At 37.5% G+C, this 17739-nt stretch overlaps 1 protein-coding gene across 1 annotated transcript in view; it reads right to left on the bottom strand.

Moving 5' to 3' along the window:
• Nucleotides 1-449: 449 nt before the first annotated feature.
• The window catches only part of LOC117402352 (ras-related protein Rab-23), a 35762-nt gene continuing 18472 nt past the window's right edge, over nucleotides 450-17739 (bottom strand). Inside the window, exons 3-7 of the mRNA XM_034003411.3 lie at nucleotides 12452-12537; nucleotides 11404-11560; nucleotides 9988-10070; nucleotides 9734-9826; nucleotides 450-958 (exon numbers count right to left, since the gene is read on the bottom strand). Coding sequence (XP_033859302.3) covers nucleotides 819-958; nucleotides 9734-9826; nucleotides 9988-10070; nucleotides 11404-11560; nucleotides 12452-12537 — 559 coding nt within the window. The 3' untranslated portion in view covers nucleotides 450-818. The remainder of the gene's footprint in view (nucleotides 959-9733; nucleotides 9827-9987; nucleotides 10071-11403; nucleotides 11561-12451; nucleotides 12538-17739) is intronic.

Raw genomic sequence — 17739 nt, 5'->3', positions numbered from 1 at the left:
GATATCCAAACACTTGGATATTATTTTGTACCCTTTCCCTAATCTATGCATTTGCATTACTTTATCTCTAACTTCTGTAGAATGCTCTTTGGTCTTCATTTTCCTTTGGATTCACAGCCAGACCAATGATCCTTCAACAGTGGGGTTTTTATCCAGAAAATGTGACAGCAACTTTAATTGTTCACAGGTGGAGGCCAATGGTAAGGTAATTGTGTCCTCATTTGGACAATTTCTTTCATCGGTGTAAACTGGGAGCTTCCACAGCACAGGGGTTGAATACTTATGCAAGCAAGATATTTCAGTTTTTTATTTTTCTTAAAAATATTTCCCAACATAAAACCAATGTCACCTTACAATAATTGATTTTGAGTTTCAGTGTTTTAAAATAAAATATTAAACAGAACGAAATTTCAATGTACCATTTGTAATTCAGTAATATGAGAGAATTGGTCAGGGGTCTGAATACTTTTGCAAGGCACTGTATAAATATACACTGTATCACTACAAGTGCTTATATATTTCATATTCAGCAACAGTATGGAATGTTGGTCATAAAAAATATAAATATATAAAATGTACATTCCGTTAGCACTTACAAAAGACAATGGTATGGTGCAGATATGATAGCGTATCTTTCAGCAAGCAGCACCTGCAAAGTGTGGGGTGGGGGGGGGGGGGGGCTTACAGCAAAAAATGCGCAACAGAAAGTCATTTTGTCCACAACCTGAAAAGATCTGTTCACCCAGAAAGCAGCTCAGAGACTCTATCCATTGATGGTTTGAACAACTGCACAATCTTAAACAACTGATAAGCATTTTCTAGGGAATGCTGCAACTGCTGAAAGGGCTTTTGTTTTTTTTGGTCCTCTGTTTATTTGGCTGAAGACTGATGACTTCTCCACCATTGTGAATGCTAGAATTCTGACCAGTATGACTTCCACCAGCTGTATTAAAAACTCCTGTGAGAAAAGAAAGAGGAAAGGGATTTTAATATAGCTCAATTGGGTCATTCATTTACCATAAGAACCACAATTTCTTTTAAAATGTTGTGCTACTGTTTGCACACAAGTGGTTTCTTGATATAATAAACTTGTAAAATATTTTTGGAATTTGCTTTCAGAAAAGTTTTGAAAAAAAACAAAATCCTTAATGTTTTGACACGTACAACATTTGAACACCTAGAAATACAGGTACCGTATTCCTTCAAATTTAAGACACCCTCGAATTTAAGACGCAGCCCAAATTTACCACCCTCAATTTGAGGAAAAAATAAATCAAATAAATATGCATTTACAAAGATACAACCTTAATTACGCTGTTGTATTGTACAAAACTGACACAAAACAGTGTTGTTGTAGATTAACCACAAGCTTGTTTATTGTGCTGCGCACTGTATAATACCTCAGATGGCGTCTCTGTCGTACACACACCACTCACTTACGGCATCACGCATCCTGGCAACAGCAAGCACGACACAACATTAGGCAATAGGTAACCCAGCAACCACAACAGCACTGATCGTATTGCAAACACAAGTCAGAACGGTATGCACAATACCAACTAACAGAACATAACATATGCACTCACACAAATTTTGAGAAGCAAAAAATGATTCAAAAAGTGTGTCTTAAATTAGAAGGAATATGGTAGTTAAGAAATATATATTAAACACTAGAACAACAAGGTCATTTTTACCCCATTTTATAACATCTGCATTCATGAAATCCTCAAAACTTGATATTAAATCCTCATTTCTCTTTAGCTTAACACACACCCCTCGTAGTATTCTTGCCTTTGAAAGGTATTTGAAAATGACACTTTCCTTTGAATGCAGCTATTGTTTTATTTTCTCACAGTGATATTGGCTGTTAGAAAAAAGGATCTTTACTGCAACACAAGTTCTGCAAAAGCTGAAGAACATCCAGGACAGTAATTCAGATGATCATGAGTGAAAGTGGCCAATGATCATTTTGACTGAAACTGAGGCAAAACCAAATATTTTGGCTGGGGGTCTGGGTGCCGCCTAGGACCCCCAAAGCTCCGGGGTTGTACATGCTCTCAGATGCATTCTGAGTCATTTTCAGATGCAAATTTGAAATGGACTGTAGAAAAAGAAATTCAGAAATAACTTAACTTAAAAACTTGTCCTTTTACCAGATGGATCAACCTGACAAAATCACACATGAGGCTAGTTAACAAACACAGGTTTTTAAATTTTACTCATTGAACCTTTTACATGTATGCCCAATTCACAGAATATAAATTTTATGAAACCTCAGCTGCAAAAACCATATACAATCTCTGCTAACTCAATCAGATGTCGTAAATACAGGGTTCATGCAGTTTTTTAAATACAAATTTGAAGGAGTTTTCAAAGACCTAATTTAACCCTTTAAGGAACGAAATCGTGTTAACATGATCATACCGAAGTGGACTTCTATGACAGGGCCTTGCTGTACAGGCTTGAAACACATATCATTTCACTTCTTGACATATATATATTTTTTTCGTGTGACATCACTGAGAGGGGCATTTAGTGTCTAAAGGGGGAGACAGTTTTGGCAGTGCAGAGAGACAGCCTGCGTCAGAGAAACTTGTTTAGAGATAAGAAAGACACAGAAAAATGCTGTAAATCTGATGTATTTGACAATTATATTATGTATTTTTTACCATGTGTTTTAATTATATACAGTTGTAGTCAAAAGTTTACATACCCCAATGGAAATTTATAATTTCTAGAAATTTCTCGAAAACAAATAACTGTAGCAAAAGATTTGCTTTTGTGGATGAGGAAAAAAAGTTACAAGAAATAGATGTCTACAATTATTTATTTCAGCATTTTTTGCAAAACTCAAAAAATGCCAATTCAAAAGTATTCATATCCCTTGATGCTAGGATAGTATTGTCTACAATGTGCTAGAAATTTCAATATGATAATACAGAACCTAATTCTAGCAAAGTCTAGAAAATACTGGATTGTAGGTGAACATTCTTAGCGACTATAAAAAGGTTAGGCATAGGATGACTGCTGTCATTACCAATAAGTCAATAGGGGGAAAAAGTAAAGAGCAATCTGAAGACCTTAGGCAGAAAATGATTTATTGCCATAAAGCTGGAGAAGGATACAAGAAGATTTCCAAGTATTTGAGTATCCCAATTTCAACTATTGTTTCTATTATCAAGAAGTACAAGACTCATGGTACTGTCACAACGCTCCCTCGGTCTGGGAGAAAGAAGGTTCTTTCACCAAGAACAAGTAGAAGAATTGTGAGGAAGGTTAATAACAATCCAAGATTGACTGCCATTGATATTCAAAGTGAATTGGCTGCAAGTGTGACTGGGGTTTCCATTTCAACCATAGGTCGAGTATTGCATGGTGAAGGTCTCAATGGTCGCAGGCCAAAGAAAAAGCCACTCTTAAGGACAATCGCTAAAAGCAGTGGTGGCCAATACACCAAACACTGCGATCCATTTTGGTGAATCTCACAGACTCCGCAATCCACCAGTAAGCTATGACCAAAAATGATTAGCGGGATTTAATATAATTGTGTCCAATATGTAAGTTGCAATAATAAAACAAAACAACCACAACCACAAAAATGTAACAAAATGCTCAAAGCATTTTTTATATTAAGCATAGATAGTTATAAAACAGAAACTTACCAGCATTTTTCATCTGAGTCTTGAAACCTGGTGTGGGCAGGGCTCTACGCTAACTTTTAGGTTTCTTTTTTTTTGTTTTGTTTTTTTACAACATTTATAAATTCAAGAAATGACTGGCTATAAGCAGATTCTATTTCAGGTAAGATTTTTTTTTTCCTAATTTCTGATAATGGAATGAAGAACTTATTTTATTTATAAATATTTATTTTGAGAATATAAATCCAGGGTAGTGTCCATTATTGCTTATAAAGACCCTGAGAATAAACGTGTATTATGTCATGCAATCACTCAGGTGAAACAATGTCTTGTAATTTGTCCAAACATCAATATTTTTCAACAAAACTTTCAGGAAGTATTGTAAGGTCCCTCGGGTCATAGAATAACTCATTTTTATACATGTATCTCTAAGCAGAATACATAAATACTTAACCTGAAATATTGTGTTAAAAAAAGTGATACGTTTATATGGTTTCTGAAGTACTTCATAATGTTCCCCAGTGTTCTGAAAAAAAGGACACCATTTCCAAGATGCTACTGTAAAAAATAGATGTTTTGCGAATTCTCATAGGAAGAGAGTCAAATAGAGCCAAAAAACACCTGGTAGCGGGAGCATCCCAATTAACTGAAAAATGCTTGGTCCTGAAAGGTTTAAGGAGTTTAACAATTTACAAAGTTGATACCTAATATCCAACTGTAAAAATAAAGCTACAAATGTTGTGTCTCAATCATAGGCACCTAATTATGTTACAAAGTTGGAGGCAAACTGAAGGACTAACTGCAGTGTAGAGAGGCAATTACTATTATTATTTTTTTTTTTACAATTAAGAAGCTCTAAGAAACCAAGCAAACATTGCTGTTATGACGTTACAGTTTTAATAATTGCAAACAGACAAAATTGGGCAGGTGTTTCAGCTTAAAATGTTCAATATGTACTTATTGTGCAAGCATTAATTACAAATACATGCAAGTAGCACCAACTGGCACAACCAGTACCAATGGCATCTCTGCACAGTGGTACAGCTAGAACTCCCACATACAGTTTATTAAAGGAATGTGTTAAACAAACAAAGAAAAGCAAGTACTGTTCTTTTGAAGACAAGTGTTCCCTAAATAAGGTAGTTCAAAATACGTTAGATTATCATGACTATGGGTTCCCTGAAATAGTGGGTGTTTACCTCCTGCCCACAACCGAGGGCATGCACAGATCTTATTGTCATTTTACTGCAAATCATGCTGCGACCTTGAAGGTTAATGGTTACAGTTCCCTTTCAAGTATGAAGTATAACCATTACCTAATGGGTGAGAATAGCAAAGCAGTCGCAAAGGCAATATTGCAGAACGACTAGAATGCTACAAAGCTAAGCCGAAGGCTACCAGCCCACACCGCTGCATTTCAAATGTCCGTGACAGATGCACCCAGGAATAAAGCCCAAAGTTGCCATGCCTCTGGTGGAATGGGCAGTGAGCTTTTCTGGAGGGGCAAGTTGACTCGCTTATAGGCAGTCCTGACTGTGTCTGCTATCCATTTGGACGATCTCCGTTTAGACAGGGCTTGACCATGGGACTTCGCCCCACAGCAGACAAAAACAAAAAAAACCTGTTCAGACTGCCTCCAACTTTTTGTCCTGTCAACATAATACACTAGTGCTCTCACAGTGAGGTGGATGGAAAGCCTCCAGTTCCACAGACTGGTGGACATGAAATGCTGAGATAGTCTTCGGCAAAAAAGCAGGATTGGTACAAAGCGTAACCTTTGTCCTGGCTTCTGCAAGAATTAAGCAGGCTTTCGCAATGGAAAATGCCTGCATCTCACTCATCCGCATAGCGGAGGTGATTGCAAGTAAGAAAGCCGTTTTTAGCAATAACAATTTCAGCTCAGCTGAACGTAAAAGCTCAAATGGAGGCTTCATGAGTGCATCAAGCACCATGTTAAGTCTCCAGCGAGGAACAACATCCTTCATAGACGGCCAAAGCCGCCGAGCTCCTTTTAAAAATTGCCCTGCCAGGAAGTGAACTCCTGGGGAGACTGAGTCAATCTTGATGTGGCAAGTTGAAATAGCTGCCAGATAGACTTTTAACGCAAAAATTGCAGTACAACTGCCATGGAACAGGTGGTGGAGTCAACGCCCCACTTGTACCCGAAGCTCTGCTGAGAGTTTAAATCGCAGGGGATGTGCACTCTGACACCACCTCCTAAAAGGGGAACACCAGCTCCTGTTTGCCCACCTCCTCAATATCGGCGATGGACAGCATATCCTCCTGTTGCCAGTCTGCAGACGGCTTCCTACGTGGGCTCTTTCCATGGGCACGTTGCCTACTTCCCCTTGGCACATAGCTAAATGGAGAGGACGCAGAGGATGATGGGGAAGCGCGCTGTCCTGGTGTAATGGACACAGAGCACTCTGTAGAGCTGCGAGATACATGCCTCTCCAGCGTGTGCTTAGAGAAACTTGCACAAAAACAGAAACTGCGGCTGTTTAGTGCCTCTTAGGCGTGCTCTGGCCCCAGGCCCCAGGCAGGAAGAGCAGCTACCATGCTTATCTTCAAAATGGAAGACTGGCCTTGCAGAAATCATAAAACCCAGGCATGATGCAAGTAGCAATGCAGTGTACAGTAATGTACAGTAGCTTCCTCTGCTCAAACAGCGACAGGGCGGGTCAAGACCCAAACAGAGTACTCTGATACTAGACCAGGGATGGTATTGCAGTTGTGAACCGGTGTGGTGACTTTACACCGAGTCGGTAGGGTATGGTACCGGGTCAGTGCGGTAACCTTGTTCCCTTTTCAGTACGGTACCGGGTCGGGAAGGGAGCGGGTTGGTGACCTCGGTACCAGTATGGTACGGGTCTACTCGGTTTGCGTTACCGTGGGAAGCAGTAGACAGGGATGCCTGTCTGTATAAGCTTCTGGGAAACCGCCCAGTCAGTACAAGTACGAGACTGAGGGAAGCCTGCTTGTTATATATATATATATATATATATATATATATATATATATATATATATATATATATATATATATATATATATATATATATATATATATATATATATATATATATATATATGTATAGCAAACACACACACACACACATCATAGGAATGGACCCGAGAGAGGTCATTTTGATGGAATTGTGTCTACAGATGGGAAAACTTTCACCCATGGTTAATGGTGACATTTACTCTAGTGATTGTGACAGAATTTCTGCATTGCACATGCATTCAGTGCCATACTGTGCCTATCACTTCAGTGATAAGTCATTTTTGGGTTTCTTATTCTATTGTTTTGACTTCATATTTTTTTATTATATTGCCAATGACAGTTACAGTTGAATGTAAAAGAGTAAAAAACACACAATGATTTTGTAAATGTGTGGTCTTGCATTGTCCTGCTGGAAAATCGACACTTCTGGATTGGCTTGCAGGAACGGAAAAACTGCCTCAAGGACTTTGTCAATGTATCGCTGAGCAGTAAGGTTACCCTCAATCTGCACCAAAGGCGTTCTTGTGTTAAAGGAGATTCCTCCCCACATCATCACACTTCCACCACCCCACCGGTTGACTTGAACAACGCAACCGTCAGCATAATGGTCCTGGGCCGGTGTGGTGAACCTCTGCCTTCCAGGACATGGCCTGTCCCTCACAGAGACGGTTTCACTAACATTATGTATGAGCCTAATGAGCTATTGATGTAAAACTTAGACTCTTCCGTTTTCATTGTGCACCAGTATACATAAATATAAATCTCTCAGTAATCCGTCACATGCAATGTTAGTTTATTATTGATCAGAGAAGATTAGTTCAGAGATTGTTGATCCTACCAAAGTTTTTGTACACTGTGTTGTATGTGCTCCGTGCGCACATGAGCTGTTCAATGTGTTGATATTATAGCACGGGGGCAGCTAATTTGCAAGACAATGTGGGAATGGACTGGGGAAGGGGATGAGAGTACTCTGTAAATAATGTGTTATTCTTGTTCAGATCTGTTAGCGTTCTCTGTGTGTTTTGGTGCTTGTGTGACAGAGCTGAGAGACTGCCTGTGTGTGAGTGCGTCACTGAGAGGAGTGGGAGCAGGTCTGAGAGAGTGAGGAAGGGAGAGGGACTTGGGTGTGTGTGGAGATAAGTTTGAAAGACAGAAGCAGGACCTGGCAGCGAGAGAGAGAGAGAGAGAGAGAGAGAGAGAGAGAGAGAGAGAGAGAGAGGAATGAGAACCATTGTTCACTAAAAGCTTTAAAAAAAAAAAACACAACACACACACACACAACAACACAGCGGTTTCCTACTGTTTTGAACCGCAACTGTGTTATCTGTCTCATTACATCCTGGAAACCTCGAAGCTCAGCACTGCAATATGTAAATAAATCCTGTTCGGCTGCGGGGCGCATCAACTTCAACCTCACTCTCAATCTCCTGCCTGTCAATCAGCAGCGAATTCATGCTCCCTGACGGCTAGTTTGTCACAAGCATTAATACCCTGTATCTTTCTAAACAAAGGATTTAGAGGAGCTCCCTAATAAAAGCTGAATCTCAAAACAATTATAATATAGTACAGTAATTGTTACAGCTGTGTATAATGGTATTTAAAACAGGATTCATTCATCCACCTTTTTACATCTCCGCCCTTACTCTGGTCCCATCGCAGTCGGATATGCGACGGATTACTGTATATACATATACCAGTATATGAATCTGTGCTTTGAAATTCTGGCATGTGATTGGTTAAAACCTCATCAGAGGACCAAAAACAGATTGAACCATTGCCCTAACATCCCTACATCAGAATTGGTATTGGTCAAAACGACCTACTTATTTATTGTACCTACACTTCACAGATAATAATGCATATAAGAGCTCTATACACCTGTGCCTGAAACTGGTAAACATACTGTATATAACGTGATTGAAAATGGTATATGTGGACGTTAGCATTGATGAAGGTTTGTAGTGTCATGCTTTGAAATCTATCACACAAAAAATAATTTTTGTAAAAAAAATTTAAAAAAAAAACAACAACAATGTTGTGGTCTATTTATAGTGCTACAATTGTAAACACATTCTTGTTATTTAAGTTCTATTGAAATAATATATTTCCGCTTTTCATAATAACAATAAAAAAGTGTGTATTTTAAAAAAATAAAGTAAACATTGTTTTGAAAACTGTCCAAATTGCTTATTTGAGGACTAAATTCTTAAAAGTGTAGTAGTCGCCAATTCTTCTTTTTTTTGTTGTTGTTATTTTCTCCACAATTTAGTAGTGTCCAATTATTTTGTTTAGCTCAGCTCACCGCAACCACCCCTGCACTGACTCGGGAGGGGTGACAATGAACATACACTGTCCTCCATGCAGCCATCCAGAGCTACAGCGTTGGAGCACAACGCAGCCCTGGGCAGCTTACAGGCAAGACCACAGGCGCCCGGCCAGACCACGGGTGTCTCTGGTGCGTGGTGAGCCGAGGACACCCTGGCCGACCGAGTTCAATAACTTTGTGGTATGAACTTCAAAAACATTTTCTGTTATTTATTTATTCATATATTTATTTATTTATACTATAGTTACAAAATATATAAAGTCATATGTACTATCCAACCTTGTCTCACTTATTTTCTAGACTGATTCATATATTAAATATGTACTGCAGACTCGGCTCATAGTGGAAAATTAAATGCGACTTAGGAAGACTATTGTTACCTCCAGGGTGCAGCTTCGGGCATTATAGCCCCATCGATAACAATAGTCTTTGCTCTGCAATAATTACGACCATCCTCTCCAGTTCATATTTACTATATATTATTGTCCTAAAATAATACATTTTCAGAAGAGGTCATGTCAAGTTGTAGAAAATGATACGATCAATAATTAGAATCGTGTTTTAGTCACACCACTGGCAACAATAACACAGCAGAGGTCAAAATGACTCCTCATCTTTATACGTAAGCAGATGTTTTGATTGTTCTAGTATTAAACAAACAAATAAACCCTCATAATCCATGTACGATTTTTTTACATCAATAATAATGTGCAGGGATAACCTTAACCTTACGCCAGATTTCTTATAGAAGAAAGGTTCTTACCAATTTTATTGCTGGTTGTATGAACTAGTTCTGGCTCCTCTGCGGTTTGTTGCTTGAGCCTCAGAAGGTATTTATCAGCTAGATACTTAAACACTAAAATAAGAAAGAAAGAAAGAAAGAAAGAAAGAAAGAAAGAAAGAAAGAAAATTATGCAGTTATTATAAAATGATTACATGATTACAGATTTCCCCCTAGCAGTTTAGTTTAAAAAAAAAACAAAAAACATTAAGTAGCCAGTGGTGAACCTGGCTTACCTTCATTTACATTCAGGTCCTCTTTCACAGAAGCACGATAAAATCTTAATTTTAGCTTCTTTGCTAAGCCCTCTGCTTCCTCACTGCAAATTGGTTTTGAAGAAAAGGTGCACATAAAAGAGAATACAAAAAAGTAAAAAAAAAAAAAAAAAAAAAAAGAAAAATTAATTGAAAAGGCAAAATAGAGAATACTACACACCACTTAAACCTTTAACTGGCAACTTTTTCGAATTTTCAACAAAAAGCAAAACACCTACATGGATACAATATATATATATATATATATATGTAAATAAATAAATAAATAAATAAATAAATAAATAAATAAATGGAGGAAATGTGAGCTTTTTAATTAACTCCTGTTTTTAAAATGAGACTAAAATGAGTAATATAAATCAAAGTTCTATAAATTCTCATGTGGTTTATTACTTAAAATAATAATAATAATAATAATAATAATAATAATAATAATAATAATAATAATAATAATAATATATGGCCTTTCACAATGAAAACTGCAGCGAAGCGCTTCACATGAATAAAAAACACTGACAAATAAAAAAAGGCAAAAAAACAATAAAAGCAAAAGAAAATACACATAAAACAAGGCAAAGAGTAAAAGGAACATAATTTTAGCATAAACATGCTACATTATAAAAGTGTGTTTTTAATCTTGTTTTAAAAGCAGTGACACTTGGTGCTTCCCTTACAGAGCTACGCAGCGTTTTGGGGCCCTATGACTGAATGGTCTACCACCTGTGTTTTTTTTTTTTTTTTTAATTTGTGGGACAGTAAACAACCTGGCATCCTGTGATCCGAGTGGGCGTCTAGGAATATATGAAAAGATAATTTAAATACGATGGTGCAAGGCCATTTAATGCCTTAAGTTAAGAGCAACACCTTAAAATCTATCTTGAAATCAGACCAGAAGCCAGTGCAGAGATGCTAGCACAGGAATAATGTGATCACGTCTCTTAGTCCTGGTTCAAATTCTAGCTGCAGCATTTTGTACAAGTTGCAGTCGAGATATAACATGGTTATGAATACCACAGAATAGGGCATTACAATAATCAATTCTAGAAGATACAAATGAATGTGAAATTCTGCCCTAAAAATAAGAAATGGAGGAAACGCTTTGAAACTGTAGCACATCATCTGTTACTTGCCATTACTTTCCATCTTGTGCTTAATATTGGGTTGATGTTTATGTTACAGTTGTGCTGCAATAGCAAGCATAGATGCCAACATCACTATAAATCAAAAGACTGTGAAAGTACTACCTCAAATCAAATCAAATGTAGCAAAATTTAGGTGGTGTGCTTAAAAATGCTTTGGTCTTGAACCAGTTTTTTTTTGCAATACCTTGCTTATAGAATTTGAATCTCAATAAAGGAAGTCCTGTTTGACTTATCTTACTTTTTTATTACGGAGTCATCCAGCAAATCAATTTTATTCTGCACTAGAACTGTAGGGATGTCTCCTACTTCAGCTTCCACCTTTTCTCTCCAGCTGGGGATCGCTTCAAAGGAATCCCTGTCAGTGGTAGAGAACACTAGAACGCAGGCCTGCGCACCTTAAATATAGAAAACACAACCTTAATTCAGGTGGACTGCAAACCAAACGTAAATATTTTTACAAATCAAATGTGATTTTCAGGATTGTACAACTTTATTTAACAAAAGTATTACAAGATTTTATTGTGACCCCTGTTTTTTTATCATTTATTTATTTATTTATTTTTGGAATCTGCAATTATTTTTTTCTCATTTTCTCCCGAATTTGAAAAGCCCAATTATTTTTATTTCAACACAGCTCACTGCTGCCACCCCCGCGCTGACTCGGGAGAGACAAAGACGGACACACGTGTCCTCCAAAATGTGTGCCGTCAGCCCTCTGCTTCTTTTCACTCTGCAGGCTACAGAGTCGGAGGACCACGCAGCTCTGAGCAACTTACAGGCAGACCCGCAGGCGCACGATGAGCTGAGGACACCCTAGCCGATCTAAGGCCTTCCCACCCGAGCAGCGCTCGGCCAATTGTGCGCCTCCCCCTGTGAACTCCCGTCCACAGTCGGCAGTGAGCAAGCCTGGACTTGAACCGGCGATCTCCAGGCTATAGGGCGCACTCCAAGTGGAGTGCCTTTACTGGACGTGCCACTCGGGAGCCCCTATATTGGGACCCCTGTTAAATTAAATTAATATAATACATATATATATTTTTAAATCATGACATATTAAACACCTTAAATCTGTTTAAATGTATGAATGCACTTACTAAAACATCAATCTTTGTCTGTAATTTAAATCTGAAAGTTATTATTTTAATGAATGCTTGGATTACACTTTTACTGCAATAAAAGTTCATTTAATCGACCACCCACATACATACTATAGATGTATCAGAGACTATGTTCTTTTAAAGTTGTGCTAAATATAACTGCTGCTTTTCAATCTCAAGCAGCCCTACCTCTATAATAGGCCTTTGTTATTGCATCAAACTCCTCCTGCCCTGCAGTGTCCCACAGCATCAACCTGACGTCATCGTCGTTAACTCTGTAAACACACAGCAGAAACACCTAATAAAATGTACCAAAACTGACCACTGACATGTCAACCAACTTGAATATTGTTGGATCCAATCTGTCTGCCTGTTCATTTAGTTTGCAGAATATGTGATTCATGATATTGGTGGTTAACGAATGCACTCTAATTAACATTCTTCAGAGGGCTTGAAGCTCAGTCTATACCCAATTAAGAGTTTTTGCATACAAGTGCATTTAAAAAGGGCTTCTAAATATTCTCAAAAGTTATACAAATTTTTTTATTTATTTTTTATTTACACATTTGTTTAACTAAATCAGTGCGTGGTCATGGATGATTTATACAGGTGTCAGTTTTAAGTGTTTTGTTGCAGTGTACTTAATTTAAATTCCTTATTTCTCTTGTTCAGTCTCTTTCATACTGACCAGTGCTGTACCTGGATCTATACATATGCATTACTGAATATCTAACTTGGTCAGTTCTACCACAGGGAGTGTTGCTAAACAATGTGCTCTAAATAAGTCAAACACATACTTTGAAATACCTTCTGTTCTCCAAAATAGATTGTATGTTGTTTTATACTCGTTCCCAGACATACAGACGTGCTCAAATTTGTTGGTACCCCTCCACAAAAAACGAAGAATGCACAATTTTTGAAACTTGAAACTGACAAAAGTAATAGAAATCATACTTTGCTTTTGATTTTTTTATTCAACATAATATTGTAAATAATAAAACAAATGAAAATGGCATGGACAAAAATGATGGGACCGCTAACCTAATATTTTGTTGCACAACCTTTAGAGGCAATCACTGCAATCAAACGTTTTCTGTAGCTCTCAATGATACTTCTGCACCTGTTAACAGGTAGTTTGGCCCACTCTTCCTGAGCAATCTGCTCCAGCTGTCTCAGGTTTGATGGGTGCCTTCTCCAGACTGCATGTTTCAGCTCTTTCCATAGATGTTCGATAGGATTCAGATCAGGACTCATAGAAGGCCACTTCAGAATAGTCCAATGTTTTGTTCTTATCCATTCTTGGGTGCTTTTAGCTGTGTGTTTTGGGTCATTATCCTGTTGGAGGACCCATGACCTGCGACTGAGACAGAGCTTTCTGACACTGGGCAATACGTTTCGCTCCAGAATGCCTTGATAGTCTTGAGATTTCATTGTGCCCTGCACAGATTCAAGGCACCCTGTGCCAGGCGCAGCAAAGCAGCCCCAAAACATAACCCAGCCTCCTCCATGTTTCACTGTAGGTATGGTGTTCTTTTCATTGAAAGCTTCATTTTTTCGTCTTTGAACATAGAGCTGATGTGACTTGCCAAAAAGCTCCAGTTTTGACTCATCTGTCCAAAGGACATTCTCCCAGAAGGATTGTGGCTTGTCAATATGCATTTTAGCAAATTCCAGTCTGGCTTTTTTATGTTTTTCTTTCAAAAGTGGAGTCCTCCTGGGTCTTCTTCCATGGAGTCCACTTTTGCTCAAAAAGCGACGGATGGTGCGATCAGAAACTGACGTACCTTCACCTTGGAGTTCAGCTTGTATCTCTTTGGCAGTTATCCTTGGGGGGGTTCTTTTTCTACCCTTCGCACTATCCTTCTGTTCAATCTGGGGTCGATTTTCCTCTTGCGGCAGCGCCCAGGGAGGTTGGCTACAGTTCCATGGAACTTAAACTTCTTAATAATATTTGCAACTGTTGTCACAGTAACATCAAACTGCTTGGAGATGGTCTTGTAGCCTTTACCTTCACCATGCTTGTCTATTATTTTCTTTCTGATCTCTTCAGACAACTCTCTCCTTTGCTTTCTCTGGTCCATGTTCAGTGTGGTGCACACAATGACACCAAACAGAACAGTGACTACTTTTCTCTATTTAAATAGGCTGAATGACTGATTACAAGATTGGAGACATGTGTGATACTAATTAAAGAAACTAATTAGTTTGAAATATCACTATAATCCAATTATTTATTATCTTTTCTAAGGGGTACCAACAAATGTGTCCAGGCCATTTTAGAATATCTTTGTAGAATAAGCAATAATTCATCTCTTTTCACAGCTTCTTTGCTTTATTCTATGACATACCAAAGGCATGCAAGTATACATGATAAAATAGCTTTTAATTTCATCACTTTTCAGGAGGAATGAAGCATTATTTCAATGAACTATAAGGGTACCAACAAATTTGAGCACGTCTGTATATAAAGTATGGTGTGTGTGTATGATGCCTTTGTTACAGTCACTGTACTCTAAAAGCTTTATAAAAACTACTGAACAATGTGTGCCTCCAGAACGGGGTGTATTGCAGTACGGTACTTCAAACACCCAAAAAAAAACACACAACACAATTCCCTCCTGAAAGCAGAATTATCAAGATGGGTTTATCCTCCAACTGTATTATTGTCAACTGAAATTCAAAGAGTTTGATTTCTCATAGTGAATTTCATGTACCCAAAATGATTAATTCAAAATCCCTGAAGGATCTATGCAGCAGGGCGGGGAATACAGATATAAACTGCAAAATGTATATTTCCGGATATTGCAGCTGGAGTATTTGGGGGAATGAGAACACTTAGGAGAAGTTGGAAGGAAAACAAAGATTTAGTTTATGCAGTTATATATATATATATATATATATATATATATATATATATATATATATATATATATATATATATATATAATCTAAACTGATAAATATCTGAACACCATCCTTCCTGACAGAGGCTGTGCTCATTTCCTAGAATTCTCACAGGACACACAAACTAACAGATGTCTGAGCTCAGTGTATAAATACATGTTTGGAGGCCCGATTGCAGTAATCCCTGCAGGTTTAATTTTTTTATTCTTGGAACTACTTTACAGGAATATTTAATGCAGATTTTGATGCCTGGGACATATGATAACCTTCACATCTTTTTAACTTTGAGCCCTGAATAATTACTGGCTTTGATGTTCCTGCTTTCAGAGCTGAACAATTCAACTCTGCTTACCTAGTACATGTATTCATTTGGACCAATCAGGATACATAAAATACTATGCGTTCTAAATAAATGTAAATTAATTACACATTTTCTACTAGGTGGCTGGTCATTTTACAGGCATGCAGGGTAATTACAAGAGTAGCAAATCACCTTAGGGATGTATATTTTTTTAATTTCATACATGAAACAGGCTTTAAAAAAAAAAACCGTCCAGAATTTAAAGGGGAGGTTCCATTGTTTCTTAGGTTTACGCCTACAGTACTATGTCTGGGGAATTAGTAGATCGAGCCCAGGAAATAAGTTGATCGGATATATTAACTAAAAATAAATAATTTCAAATGAACTTTGTAAGTGTTATTTATATGTCTGTTTGTTTAACAAACATTATAGCAACTCGAGATGTTTTTGTTACATATTTAACGTGTAAGCAGTACTGTAAGGATAGGTATGTGTGCGATTATCAAAGTTAAAGCACGATTTTCAGTCATGGACAAAATTGAGCTCCGTGCTGCGGTTACTAATTTAGGCCACAATGCACAGCAATCACTGATGCACTTGTATTACTATTAGTTATGCACTTTGTTCTTTCAATTATTTTTATAGACAGTACTCATTTTTATTTTCCAACCTAGGTACATAGGCTACATGACAAAACTATTGATTCATGTAGTTAACCTCCCCTTTAATCAAACTGCTGCCGCACCTTCCTTTTGCCTTGCTGCGCATGTGTGATCCACTTTTTCCCCAATTCCCTAAGACACCGGAACACACTGCCCGATGCGACCGTCACATTTCAATGGAGGAGGTCACGTCGCAAAAAAAAAATCTTTGTGAACGGGCATCACACACTGCCCGATGAAATCTCAACAACGGACGCACAATTTGTGATTTTTTTCTGATGTTTGACCTGCTCTGGATGCATAAAGTACAGCGGCAATGGGGCAAATCAATGACAAGATGCAAAAACATGGCAACTAACTATAACTTTTTCCTGCAGCCTATTTGAAATGAACTGTTGAAGCTATGTGCAGTGTTTAGTACATTTTAAAACCAGGACTTGTGAAAAATACTTTATAGTTTATTTTCTGAATTTAAGTTATTTTGGCTGCAGCATGGATTTTTCTAATTGTGCAGTAGGCAACACACATGCCAGAGAAAGCCAATTTAAATCTGCTGTAATGGAGTTCTCAGTTTGTGTCTGAACAACTTCAAGATTCATATTTTTTTCTGAAAAAAGGTTTTTGATAAATATGGGGTTAAAGCAGACATACCAAACGAAGCCAGGCACAAACATATAGGTTAAATGCATCAACATGGTTGGGGGACTGCAATATCAAAAGAGAGTAACTGGGTATATGAACTAGACATAAGGTTCAAAAAGGTCAAAAAGTTGACACCCCCAACACATTAACCCAGCAATAATTAAACCTTAATGGGGATACTATAGTTGCTGGTAGTTCAGTGTTTTAAAGAAACAAACAAAATTGTAAAAAAGCCAGATTTTAAACAGATACAGCATCAGTCAAACAAAGCCATCACTTTACACTGAATTCCAAAAAGTGATAAGCATATGGTAAAGGTAAAATGTTTACTCTGAAATAAAAGTCAAATAAGAACTGGATAAAAGTGTTAGGAGATGACATTTAATTTGAGACAAGTCTAGCTTGAACTGGAAAAGGTCAAACTTAAAAGACTTATTTATTGAAGCGCTGGTTTGTACTTACCGAAGCAAAGCTTCTGATACTGCAGCCTCAAACACAAGTGCGTAAATAGCAAGATCTACGTAGATGTAGAGTCAGTCCTTTGTTGGGTACTCAGCAGTCACAATTGCAATACCATTCGTTTTGAGGCTTTTATCAGACTATCAAAATATGTTTCAATTAATACATGTAGATATTTGTGTACATTTTCCTAGTCACACTTTTCATTGATCTACTGTAAATGATAAAGGAGACTTACAGAAAGCACAACCGCTTTAAAAATCTGTCAAGAAACATTGCAGTACAAGCTATGAAGTCAGAAAGTAAATCATAGTTTAAAAAAGCAACACATCCTCCACTCCCAACCCCCCGACTTTTACAGCAAACTCACTAGAGTTTCCTCATGTGCAACACTGTATTGTTGTCAATCAATATATATAATTTTTTTAATAAATATATTTTGTATAATAGGGATTTCAACTACAGCTATTGCAAAGTCAATAATAAAAAAGAAAGGTTGTATTTTTCTG

Source organism: Acipenser ruthenus, chromosome 5, assembly GCF_902713425.1.
Source record: "Acipenser ruthenus chromosome 5, fAciRut3.2 maternal haplotype, whole genome shotgun sequence".
Lineage (NCBI taxonomy): Eukaryota > Metazoa > Chordata > Actinopteri > Acipenseriformes > Acipenseridae > Acipenser > Acipenser ruthenus.
Note: the sequence above shows the minus strand (reverse complement) of the source record. Positions and strands in the feature narration are given on the sequence as shown.